At 36.9% G+C, this 13,806-nt stretch overlaps 1 protein-coding gene across 5 annotated transcripts in view; it reads left to right on the forward strand.

Moving 5' to 3' along the window:
* Window positions 1-13,806, forward strand: part of triob (trio Rho guanine nucleotide exchange factor b) — a 173,830-nt gene that overhangs the window by 79,245 nt on the left and 80,779 nt on the right. For all 5 annotated transcript variants that reach the window (XR_010896419.1, XR_010896420.1, XM_067400860.1 and 2 more), the window contains exons 8-14: window positions 214-405; window positions 3,094-3,225; window positions 3,651-3,881; window positions 7,725-7,847; window positions 7,993-8,184; window positions 10,924-11,093; window positions 13,040-13,214. Coding sequence is in view for 3 of the 5 variants with exons in the window: in XM_067400860.1 (XP_067256961.1) it covers window positions 214-405; window positions 3,094-3,225; window positions 3,651-3,881; window positions 7,725-7,847; window positions 7,993-8,184; window positions 10,924-11,093; window positions 13,040-13,214 (1,215 nt within the window). In the remaining 2 variants the exon portion in view is untranslated. The remainder of the gene's footprint in view (window positions 1-213; window positions 406-3,093; window positions 3,226-3,650; window positions 3,882-7,724; window positions 7,848-7,992; window positions 8,185-10,923; window positions 11,094-13,039; window positions 13,215-13,806) is intronic.

Below are 13,806 nucleotides of genomic sequence, written 5' to 3' on the forward strand. Positions count from 1 at the left end.
GATAATATTAAAATAAAGTAACATTTTATGTTTTGTAGCATTTTTTTTTTTTTCCAATTCAGCCTTCAAATTCAAAATTCACTGTTTTGATTTGTTTTAGCTATTTCATACCCCATTTATGATTAGCATAAATGTGTCATCTTAAAAAGCAACCCATTCAGGGGAAGTGATGCAGTGTATATAGCACTCAGGGATTCTTTTGGTCTCTTGCAGAATGTGTATGTGAACATCAGTCGGATCATGTCCGTGGGGAACAGGCTGCTGGAGTCGGGCCACTATGCAACCCAGCAGATTCAGCAGATCTCAGGTCAGCTGGAGCAGGAGTGGAAAGCGTTCGCCGCCGCGCTGGATGAGAGGAGTGCGCTGCTGGAGATGTCTGCTAACTTCCACCAGAAAACTGACCAGGTAAGGCCTAAATGTGCTGACCAATACCTACAGATACGTTGAGCATAAAAACAAATGTATAATGATCACAGTTGCACACAGATAAAGTGTATTTTCAGGGAAAATTTATTTTGATGTTTTTTTGCCACAAAATGATGTACAGAAAGCACATGCTCTCTTTCTCCCGGTCTCTTTCCCACTCAAACACACACACACATACAGTACGGACACACAGTCGCACAGAAACGTGTTGTCAGCACTGCTCTGATGATTTTATCAGTAAAATAATTTAGCATCTTAAAAGCTACGTGGCATTTCTCACTTGGTAATAGGTAATAACTGTGCTGTTCTTAAAGCAGATAAACTTACAGTTTCGCTATTAGTAAAGACGCTTCTGCCAAACATGTTGAGAGACGCAAAGACTCAGGTATTTTACACATGCTTAATCTCTCTCTCTCTCTCTCTCTCTCTCTCTCTCTCTCTCTCTCTCTAATAACTGCATTAATAACTACTTTAATCAGCTATTAATGGCTCAAGCCTCCATTAGTAGCTCTAAAATTACGTTTTGCAATTGAGGTTTGGGATGGGATGCATAAGAAATTAGTCCTACACACAAGCGTTTTAAGGACAAAAAAACCTGAAAATGTCTTAAAATACAACTTCTGAACAATGTCTTGAGGTGTGGTAACCATAGTATAAGCAGAATAACTGACTCTGGTCCGTTGCATTATTAGAAAATAATGCACACCCGAGGTGTAATAGCCATTCCGCCTCATGCTTTGGCCGCATTACCACCTCAGGTATGCATTATTTTCTAATAATTCAACGGCCTGTCATCAATTATTCCTTACATTTATAGAGCAACAAAACAAAAACTACTACATCTATCACTTTGTATGGCCTCCATGATTTTTAATGACAGCACCAAGTCTTCTAGGCATGGAATGAACAAGTTGGCGACATTTTGCAACATCTGTCTTTTTCCATTGTGCAAGAATTACCTCTTTTAGAGACTGGATACTGGATGGAGAGTAATGCTCAACTTGTTTCTTCAGAATATCCCATAGGTGTTCGATTGGGTTCACTTTCACTTTCACCCTGTTCTTCTTTAGAAATCCAACAGTTGCCTTAGATGTGTGTTTAGGATCATTGTCAAAGTGCATGATGACCAAGGGCACAGAGTGAAGTTAGCATCTTCTCTTTCAGTATAGAGCAGTATCTGTGAATTCATGATGCCATCAATGAAATGCAGCTCCCCGACACCACCATGTTTCACTGTAGGCACCATGCATTTTTTTTTTTTTTTCTTTGCAACGCCATACAGTTAGCTACAGTTGAAGCCATCAGTTCCAAAAACATTTATCTTGGTCTCATCACTCCAGAGTATAAAGTCCCAGTAGTCTTCATCTTTGTCAGCATGGGCCCTGGCAAACTCTAGGCAGGCTTTTTTGTGCCTGGGCTTTAGGAAAGGCTTCTTTCATGGACGGCACCCATGCATGCCATTCCTCTGCAGTGTATGCCATATTGTGTCACGGGAAATAGTCATCCCAGTTTGGCTGTCTACTTCTTTAGATAACTGCAGTGAAGTTGCATGCCGATTTTTTTCAACTCTTCTCATCAGAAGATGCTCCTATTGAGGTGTTAACTTCTGTGGACGACCTGAACATCTCTGTAAGATGGTTGCAGTTCCATCCTTTTAAAATTTTTGTACCACTTTTGCTACAGTATTCTGACTGATAAGTAAAGCTTTGCTGATCTTCTTGTTGCCTTCACCTTTCTGGTGTAAAGAAATGATTTTCTTTCTCAGGTCTTGTGACATTTCTCTTCCATGTGGTGCCATTGCTGACAGCATGAAATGGGAAGGGGTTTTAACACCTTTTTATAGTCAACTGTCTGGTCTAAAATTTATCTTTGCTCCAGATACTTTTTTTAGTGGGGTGTACTCCTTTTTGCATCACCATAATTTGATTAAAACTGAAAATTTTGTTCTCTAAGTTATATTATTAACCTTACTTTCATGTTACAAGTTAAAAAGATGTTATATAAAACTTAGTCTTGTCAACATTTTGGAAATTGTTTTTGTGTTCATTGAGATATTGTTTAAAATGTTACTTTTCAAAGGGGGTGTACTCATTTAAGCTGAGCATTGTATATAAATAATTACTTTGATACATGAAAGTAAATTACTAAAATGTACATAAATAAACAACATTTTTGGTGCACTAAATACAAACAAAATTCCAAGCAACATATTGTTCAGATGCGGATGTAGTAGCAAAATATTCTGTGTCTGGAATGGAGAGGAAAGGGTTAACCAGCCAATTTCAGTTGCTGATTAAGTATGTATGCTGGGAAGGGCTTCCGGTTTTTACAGAATGCTGTGTTGGTTATACTTCACATTTAAAACTGTTACACCAAATGGAATCCAATGAAGCTGCAAAATAATGATTCCAAACATGTTTTACAAAAACTCGTGCCACCCCTATCATCCCTCTCCTGTTATTCAAACAAACATGTTTGAGGAGCTGTGTGTTGATATTTTTGACCACTCAGAAAAGTAGACAAAAATAGACTGCATATTTGTACAGAATTTATTTTTTTTACCTAATCATAGTAATCATTCCTGTCTGTGGTAACAGATCACAGATGTACAATATATTTGGCCATTTCCAGATAAGCAGTAACAGGATATTCTTGTCCATTTTCTAGTATATGAGCAACATGGACTCATGGTGTAAGGCCTGTGGAGAAGGAGAACTTCCTTCTGAGCTGCAGGACCTGGAAGACACCATCCACCACCATCAGGGTCTCTATGAACACATTACCACTGCCTATTCTGAGGTATGAATCTCTTATATCCATTACAGGAAACACTATGCTCTGCAGTAAAAGCTTTTTGCTTGCTTTGTTGTGCTGGTGCAGAGTGTGGACTTTCTCCTGCCAAATGATACACAGACATGCTGATGTGAACATGAATAGTCATACATAAATTGCATAGCAGATCTAGGCAGGTGGAGCTGGGGGAGGTGGAGGATCTCAGAGGAACTCTGATAGCATGCTGTAGAAACAGCTTACAGGAAACACTAAAACAGTCTATTTAAATGTTGAGGAAGCAAGCTCATTGGCTGAAGAATCAATCAGATTGCATGGGAAGGACCTATTAGCCTGCGCCATCTAGCATTTCATGACTTAAATATTCAAATGAATGATTTTCTTCTGTGTATAAGATCTTTAGGTATTCATGTGTATTACCTGTACATCCTCAGGTAAGTCAGGATGGCAAAGCCCTACTAGATAAGCTACAGCGTCCTTTGACCCCAGGCAGTGCCGATTCGCTGACGTCCTCGGCTAACTACTCAAAGGCAGTGCACCATGTCCTGGATATAATTCATGAGGTTCTGCACCACCAAAGGCAGTTGGAGAACATCTGGCAACACCGCAAACTCCGTCTTCACCAACGGCTACAGCTCTGCGTCTTTCAACAGGATGTCCAGCAGGTCAGACACTTATTCGTAACTAACAATACTTTATACACATACTTTTGCAAATACCATTGGTACAGATTCAGTGGGATTCATTTAATCATTCTTATTTGTGAAGTGAGAGATGTGCAGATTGGATGAGGTGTCAGAGCGTTTCACTAGACATGTGTGCGGATTTTTTTTTTTTTCACTCTCGCCCACTTCCCACAAGTTTCATCCCCCACATGCATGTTCCCGCTGAATTTTATTTCCTCCTCGCAGTGATTTTGTTCTGCCATCTCTTGCACATCATATTTTTTCCATTAACCCAAAACAGACTAAAAGATTATATATATATTTGCATTAAATTGATTTAAAAGTAACAGTAAAGACATTTACATTTGTAATGTTACAAAATATTTATATTTAAATAGTTAATCAAAGAATCCTGAAAAAGAATCGCAGCTTCCACCAAAATATTAAAGCAGTGATTTCAGCATTGATAATAATAAGAAATGTTTCTTGAGCAACATATTAGCATATTAGAATAATGTCTGAAGAACATTAAAGACTAATGGCTGCTGAAAATTCAGCTTTGCCATCACAGGAAAAAATTCTATTTTAAAATACATTAAAATAGAAAAAAAAAAAATATTGAATTGTGATAATATTTTACAATATTTTTACAATATTTCTGATGAAAATAAATGCAGCCTTCATGAATATAACAGATTTATTTATTAAAAAAAAATGAACAGACTGAAACTTTTGTGTATATCCTGAAATAAACCTTAAAACAATTTTTTATTTTTATTTTTTTATGCAAAAGTTATTGATAAGTCAGTTTAACATTTGATTTATGCTTATTCAGATACATTAATGTCTCACAGTGTGGGCGATTGTAAAAAAACAAAAAAACATCTTTAATATAAGTTAATGGTACAAAACACAAACTGATTACAGAGTTTGTGTATGAATATATTTGACAATGTAGTCCTGCTCACAAATGAGGTGGATCTGATTGAATCTCTTCTTCTCTTTGTCTGAATATCTTTATTGAAAAATGGCAGCATCTGAATGCCTGCGAGGCATCGTTATGTTGAATATAAAGTGAGTTCTTGTCTTGTCTTGTTTAAAATAGGATTTCACTACTCAGTTGAGAATAGAATATAAATTATATAAAGGGAGATTTTAGGCACCACTGCAATAAATTGTTAAAGGGACAACAAAAAAATTCAAAAAAAAAAAAAATGAAAATCTGCCATTACTTAATCACTTTCATGTCGTTCCAAAACTGATGTTATTTTTTCTGTGAAATAAATAAAAAGAGAATTTTCCACATACAATGTCCACATACAAAAATGATAAAAAGCACTATAAAAGTAGTGCATATGGCATGTGCGCTCTATTCCAATTGTATAGACTACTTTTATGGTTATTTTATTGTCCTTTTTGGTGCTTGTCACAGCCTCTGGTCACTATGAACTGTGGTTTTATGGTGAGGATCTGTATAAAGATTCTTTATTTATGTTCCAGAGAAAAAAAAAAAAAAAAAAACAGCATATGGCTTTGGAACAACATGAGGAAATGTAAAATGAGAATATTTTTTTCTTTCAAGTAAGACATTTTAAATGAGTAGTTAATCCAAAAATAAAAATTCTCCCATACCTTTTACAACAACATCCAATTGCGTCTCTCTATCTCTTCCACTCTCTCTCACACACAGTCTGCCCCACACTGTGTTCCTACTTTTTTTTTTTAAACTTAGTCTTTTTCTCTCAGACGCATTCAGTATCAGTTGTCATGGTAACCGTGTTCAGCAGCCTCATTATGTTCAGGGTTTGCCCCATAAAATGATGCAGGCATAGGGGACCTCTAAACCTTCCAGACATCTGAAAAAAGAAACGTGAGCAGGAGACTCAACATCTGCACGACAAATGATTTCTTCTAATCACACGCGCACACACGTGTTGACAGATGCCACCACACACGCAGCTCTGAATGTGGCACATTGAGCCAGATCAAAGGTGGCATAATGAAATATGCATGAGTAGAGGACTCAGTGTGTTTCGCAGTGTGCTGTGGCGTCTTTTGAGACAGGTAGGAAGCTTGCATACTTGGATATGAGACGTCTGTCTTAGAAGCTCCATCTTGCAGATTTCAAATGTTTAATAAAACATTTAATACTCACTTAAACGCATTTGTAATGTGTTTTTATTAGTAAAATCTTGAATATGCATTCAGATGCTCATGCAAACCTGTGATGAACAATAGATAATACAACATTAGTGAAATATCCATAACATACACAATTATTGAACTCCAACAACACCATCAGAGCACACACCAGAGGCTCGCTGGCTTAATCTGCAGGATGACCTCACTGTGTGTATGGTGCTGATGTTTACAGAGGTGTTGAGCTGTCGCAGTGACTCCTGCTGCTTTTAGGTGCCCCCTGGTGGTTTTACACTGGAAATGCAGTAGAAGTCTTTTGTATTGATGAATTTGATAGATGCATTTAAAGTATGTATATATATATATATATATATATATATATATATATATATATATATATATATATATATATATACCAACATATAGCACCAATGCGCTTCGGTCAACCCGAGTTCGAGTCCCGGCTCGTGGTCCTTTCCCAATCCCGTTCCCCTCTCTCTCTCCCACTTCGCTTCCTGTCTAATCACTGTCCTATCATAATAAAGGCAAAAAATGCCCAAAATAAATATTTTTTAAAAAAAAAGAAAAGAAAAGAAATTGCTAGAAAGGGCCATACATTTTGTAATGGCATTTATCCTGTAATAGTGAATAACTGGAAATGGAATGGAAAATTAATTTGCAGGGTTCCCATAGTCACAGAAAATCTGGAAAAGTTCAGGCAGTGCTAAAACTGCAATGGTGTTATTATTTTATTTTATTTTATTTTAAAGTCCTTATCCTAGAGTCACTAGCAACTGGAAAAGTCATGGAAATTCATTGCCAGAGTTTCAAGATAAAACCTGGAAATATTAGGAAATTTTAAAACTGATTCCCAGGCCTTGAAAAGTTATGGAAATTGATTAAATCTTTCAAAGTCATGGACATTTCTGTAGAGAATATGAAAAATTGTCCTTTGTGTGATCTTATTGCAATGATTTTTAAAAATCTACATCCTAGACCTTAAAGGGTTAGTTCACCCAAAACCTTCGTTCATCTTCGGAAAAATGATTAAGATATTTTTGATGAAATCCAAGAGCTTTCTGACATCTGATAGACTGCAACGTTAATACCACTTTCAAGGCCTAGAAAGGTAGTAAAGACATTGTTAAAATAGTCCATATGACTACAGTGATTCAACCTTAATGTTATGAAGCGACAAGTATACTTTTATGTGCACAAAAACAAACAAAAATAATGACTTTATTCAACAATTTCTTTTCTTCCATGTCAGTCTCCTACGCTGTTCACATAGTAAACACAGTGCAGCGCTTCTGGGTTCTACATCAGAACACTGGCTTATCTGTTGTGAAGGATCATATTCTTCTGCACAGTCATGCAGATCTGAAGCACAACCAAGCAATGTTCTAACAAAATGCATGCAGTTTTGTTTTTTAACCACTAGAGGGGCAAAAGTTACATAGTGTACCTTTAATTAATTAAAAAAAAAAAATAGGTCCTAAATTTATACACTACACTTTGATTACATTTTACATTTTTCAGTTGTTTTGTGCAGTTTCACATTTGTGTTGACATACAATCCTCAGCTGAAATATCTATTTATAATATCTTGACTCATTAGGATTACTTTTATGATGCGGTAGGTTTTTCTTTTGACCCTCTCAACAACATTTGGTTATGTTCTTCTTTATGAATGTCTTCTCACAGGTTCTAGATTGGATTGAAAACCATGGTGAGGCATTCTTGAGTAAGCACACAGGAGTGGGGAAGTCTCTGCACAGGGCTCGAGCATTACAGAAACGTCATGAGGACTTTGAAGAAGTGGCTCAGGTAAGGAGGAACAGATGTAAAAGTATCGCTTTGGCTACTGTCCATCTGGCTATGTACTGTTCTCCTCCCTGATTCAAAACTATTTAGGCCACCTCAGAAATGAGTCAAATGCATATTAACTTCCATACTGCTGCATGTTTTACAGAACACTTACACGAATGCAGACAAACTCCTGGAGGCGGCAGAGCAGCTGGCTCAGACTGGCGAGTGTGACCCTGAGGAGATCTACCAGGCCGCACACCAGCTGGAAGACCGCATCCAGGATTTCGTAAGACGCGTTGAACAGCGCAAAGTCCTGCTCGACATGTCTGTGGCCTTCCACACTCACAGCAAAGAGGTAAGTCTTGGAAGAGAGTAAGAGTGGGTGTTGGTGGGTGTGGATATGTGTTGGTTATGTCTGTATTCTGCTCGACATAAATGTGTTCCAGAATATGATTTAACATTCACAGTCTTTGACAGTTTCCTTGAAAAATACAGGACAAGTTTAGAAAGCTTTAATAATTGTGGTTATCACACATACTCCAGATACATATTCAGCCACAGTACTCATGTGTTTGAACTTCACCCACAATATTATTTCATTCATTCATTCAATCGTTCATTCATTTAAATATTTTGTTTGTAATGTCTTCACTTTCAGAGATAAAAGTACAATTGTAACATTGCCTTCCTGAATATTATGTAACAGGTATACAAACAGTATGTTTGAAAATGTACTTGAAAAATACAGGTCAAGTTTTGAAAAGGTTTAAAAACACCTGATTCAGTTCATCAGCTCATTGCTAGAGACTGTAAGACTTGAATTTAGTGTGACCTGGAGACATCCAAAATGTGAAGCACTGGTATAGTGGTTATCACACATGGTCCAGAGACATTGAGTCTTGGTGCTCACGTGAGTAATATAGGTTTGAATATTCCTGAATATTATGTAACAGGTATACACACAATCTTTGAAAATGTACTTGAAAAATACAGGACAATTTAGAACAATTTGTGAAAAGATCCTTGTGGGGAGGAAAACAGAATATAAATTATACAGAATTACGTTTCTTGAAAATGTGCAGGAAATCTAAAATTGTTAGGGGATTAGAGTTTGGGGATTGGATATACAGTCTGTACAGTATAAAATCATTATGTCTATGGAATGTCCCCATAAAACATGAAACCTCAACATGTGTGTTTGTGTATGTTAATGTCTTCACTTTTTTTGTTCCATTGTTTCTGTACTATACTGTTAAAGGGTTAGTTCACCCAAAAATAAAAATGCTTTCATTAATCACGCAGCCTCATGTCGTTTCACACCCGTAAGACCTCCGTTCATCTTCGGAACACAAATTAAGATATTTTTGGTAAAATGGCTCAGTGAGGCCTCCATTGACAGCAGGACATTCAGTGCCCAGAAAGGTTCTAAAAACATATTTAAAGCAGTTCATGTGACTACAGTGGTTTAACCTTAATGTTATGAAGCGGCGAGAATACTTTTTGTGACTTTTCAACAATATTAAGTGATGGCTAATTTCAAAACACTGCTTCGAAGCTTTACGGATCTTTTGTTTTGAATCAGTGGTTCGGACACCAAAGTTTATTCTCGTTGCTTTATAATATTGAGGTTGAACTACTGTACTCACATGAACTGTTTTAAATATGTTTTCTGGGCATCTTAAAGTGTTAATTATCTTGCTGGCAATGGAGGCCTCACTGAGCCATTGGATTTCATCAAAAATATCTTAATTTGTGTTCTGAAGATGAACTAAGGTCTTACGAGTGTAGAATGACATGAGGGTGAGTAATAAATGACATAATTTTCATTTTTTTGGGGAGGGTGAACTAACCCTTTAAGTGCGCTGTAACTTTTCTCTGTAGGGCTTCCACAACAATTTTACTGGTTGACTAGTCAGTGGATCACTGTTTATATTATGTAAATGACATTCCGATATGCTCTGCTACTTCTGCACCTTTTTCTGCATTGACATAGAGTGTGTTAACTGAGAGATTGTCACACCTGAGATGATGCAGATGAGAATAGGAAAGGTGCATAACTGGATTTATGCCACTGTAGTTTATGTCAAACTTTAAACTCATACCATATCAGATGTCTGTAGCACAGTTCACTTATAATATATTTCAACAGCACAAACCTCAGTTCTACTCAATTTTCACTTTCATGTAATTCCAAATATATTCTGCAACTACAGGTAATAATACAAAGCTAATGACATGCAGCTACACTGGATTGCAATTTATGGACAGAAGAATTTTCCTTCTGCTGTTGCTACATAGGACTAGCACAACTGAAATTATGTTCCACAACTATAGTCGACACAGACCACACATTCACTAGGAGCAGAACTAACTGATTAGTCAGTGCAAATTATTTGAAAATATAATATCTTGCAGTATCCCACTTGCAAATATTAAACATGATCTGTGCTGTGGTTAGCGTATTTTAAACCTCAAATGTTTATCATTTGTCTGTTTATTCAGAACTCTTTCCTCCTGGTCCATCTATATTCCAAAAACAGTGAATGATAATGAGTAGACAGTGCATACATGATTCTTGACATACTTAATACGAACAAACAATGCTTTCTTTAATGTCTCCATATGGCATAATGTTAGCCATCTGCTATCCGTAGAAGGCTGGTTTATGCAGACATCTTTGTTTCTGAGAGTGTGTTTTATAACAGGATGAGTAATGCTAAAAGGGTTAAAGGCTGTAGTTTTGGAAAAAGAGAAAGGTGGAGATGGAAAAAGACAATGGGGAGGTGTGGAAAGACGGAGCATGGCCTGCTGTGGCAAGAGATACACTCTTTGACATGCCAACACAGGCAGATGGCTAATCCTGTGAGCTCACACAAGACGAAGGCCATTCACAGGAAATAACAACACCAGCCGTTCGGTGGCAGCCTAAGTGCGTATGGCTGTTTGTCTTGTCATGTTTGTGCATTTGGACATTTAATTTTAGAACAGTTGTTGTTTGTTTGAAGACCCATGGATCTACACAGTTTACTGATTGGTTCATAACATTGTAAAGTTTCTAATCTGATTGGCTGGTAATGATGTCACTCTTCTGCAGCTATGGACATGGTTGGAGGAACTTCAGAAGGAGTTGCTGGATGATGTTTATGCTGAGTCAGTCGAGGCGGTGCAGGAGCTGATCAAACGTTTCGGTCAGCAGCAGCAAACCACCCTGCAGGTCACTGTCAATGTCATTAAAGAAGGAGAGGATCTCATCCAGCAGCTCAGGTACTGGCCAATGAGAAAACATCAGTTAAGTAGTAAAAGGTGGCATTCACTTGTTGTGATGAGAATTCTGACACAAACAGAAAACACTTATGCATGTCATGCCACGGCATCCCATTGACGTCTGTTGTATTAATTATAATTACTAAACTCTAACACCACAGATGCTTTTTTTCTATTTTTGTGAATTTTGTTAGATTATTTAGTCATTATTTAGTTTGATCTTGTGGGGACCGAAAACCAACGCAGGTTTTTCAGGTTTTATTAATAGAGCAAATTTAGCAGGCTACAAAACCATGCACATCACAAACACTATAACAACTTACAAACAATGTTGGGGGTAACGCATTACAAGTAACTTGAGTTACATAATCAGATTACTTTTTCAAGTAACATGCATTTACTCATCTTACTTGCACAAAAGCACTGAAAAACAGTGAAGTGCAATCTCAGATTTTTCATGCAAACCTGTAATAATTAACTATATTAAATTACACAAATATACTTTATGTATTTAATCTAACTTTATTAACCTTTTTTTCTGCTCTCCTTCAATTATCCAATATAACAATACTAATAAGCAAAAATTACTTTAGATTTAGAAATAAGAGTGTTGAACTTCCTTCTCCTGTATCCTATTCTTCTTTAATCCAGAATGGCAGCACAACTACAAGGTTTGTTGGAGCTGCGCCCTCTACTGTACAGGTGTAAATATGCATTTCCTTCAGCCTGATACTTATTAATTTCACTTTTGGTGTCAAAGGGCCTTAAAATTTGCAAAAAAATATAACTTTTTTTGTTGTTATTAAAAAACAAACAAGCCCAGCCCAGGTGAGAAAAACCATTACTTTTCATAAAAAGTAATTAAGTAACACAATTAGTAAATTTTTTAGGGAGTAACGCAATATTGTAATGCATTACTTTTAAAAGTTACTTTCCCCAACACCGCTTACAAATCTGTTATAACAACTTATCTTATTTTGAAATACTGTGGTGAAACACCAGCAAATCTGTTACTGTAACACTTCCAATATTCATTTCTAGATCTACAGAGATTCCCAAATTTACTGTTGAATTTTGCAAAACGTCTGTTTATCATAAAATGTCTGTTTATCACAGCTGACGCGCAACAAAATGCTTCATGAAAAATAAAGTGCAGTTGATGAACGAACGACAAGGAAGCACAAAAAAATGAACGTACAGTACACAAGAGTAAATACAAAGTGTTTGTTGTTAGTCGCAAACAGCACAGCAGCTCCAGACAATCAAAACCCAGTGTTACTCACATGAGTGGTATCAAAGGAGCCTCCACGTCTGTTTTCAGGCCTCGCCTCTTAGCTCTCTCCAGCGTTGGAAAGTTTTGTCTATAAACACGGTCCTAAAGCATTTTGCCCAGACATAAACCTTCATTCCAATGATATTCTTTTGAGCTCTTGTCCCCATCTCTCGTTCTGCAGTTTTTTTTTTGGTTACACTTTATTTTACAGTGCCGTAGTTACATTGTAATTACTTAAATAAGTACTGAGTACTATTAATTAACTACATGTACTTACTATAGAGATATAGTTAGGGTTAGGGTTTGGTTTAGGGTTAGTTACTTGTAATTATGTATAATTTACTGTTATTACTGTTGTAAGTACATGTAGTAACATGTAACTACAGCACTGTAAAATAAAGTGTTACCTTTTTTTTTTTTTTTTTTCTTATTTTCAAATCTCCCTCTTGCTCGTACTCTCTCCTCGAGTGTCATATGCCCCCTAATGCTGATTGGTTAGACTAACTTCCAAACAGTGTATTTGAAATACTACTGAGTCCACCTTTAATTGACCCGTCTCCTAACATGCAGAGACTAATTAAACTGTTGTAAGAAGATGCTTCATTGAAGTCGTATGGTATATTTTGCTGCAGATCTTGTACTCATACTTGTATGCTCTTATTTCTGACTGCAGGGACTCAGCAATCTCCAGCAATAAGACTCCTCATAACAGCTCTATGGCTCACATTGAGAGTGTCCTGCAGCAGCTGGATGAGGCTCAGGCTCAAATGGAGGAGCTGTTTCAGGAACGGAAGATCAAACTAGAGCTTTTCCTCCAGCTCAGGATCTTTGAACGAGATGCAATTGACGTAAGTCCACACTTTACAACATGACCGTTTTCTGACCGTTTTCTCCCAAATGATAACCTACTGATTTTGTTGTAAACAGTGGATCTGAAGAGTCAAGACAAGACAAGTGATTTTCAGTTGATGGGTTGCAGGTAGTGGTCACCTTTAGCGCTATATTTTTATGTATTGTATCAAAACAGCTTTACAGGGATAAAAAGGAAAAATAATGATGCAAAAATAATACAATTCTGCTGTAAAACAGCTCTAAAAAGAAAATAGTGTCATTTTTCAGCTGAGGTCAATTGAGTGTTGATCCAGTTCAGTTCAATAACTGTGTAAATATCATCAAATATGAAATGAGTTCAATGCAACTATAAAGCAGCTAGGTTATAGGGTGTGGTTATAATTCCAGGCTGCATCACAAGTCAGATTGTGGATTGATATAATTCAGAATATTTAATCCAGTTCCCTCTGCTTAAAGATGCACCACACCGGAATTAAGGTGGGGAGGAGTTGAAGCTGTCCATAGGGGTCTGTGCAGAGGACTTGTCTGGTTCTTGTGATCTTTGCTGAGGATCTGTGCTGATGGCTGTCATGTCGATGAGGTCTTCAC

The sequence above is a fragment of the Chanodichthys erythropterus genome, chromosome 2 (assembly GCF_024489055.1).
Source record: "Chanodichthys erythropterus isolate Z2021 chromosome 2, ASM2448905v1, whole genome shotgun sequence".
NCBI lineage: Eukaryota > Metazoa > Chordata > Actinopteri > Cypriniformes > Xenocyprididae > Chanodichthys > Chanodichthys erythropterus.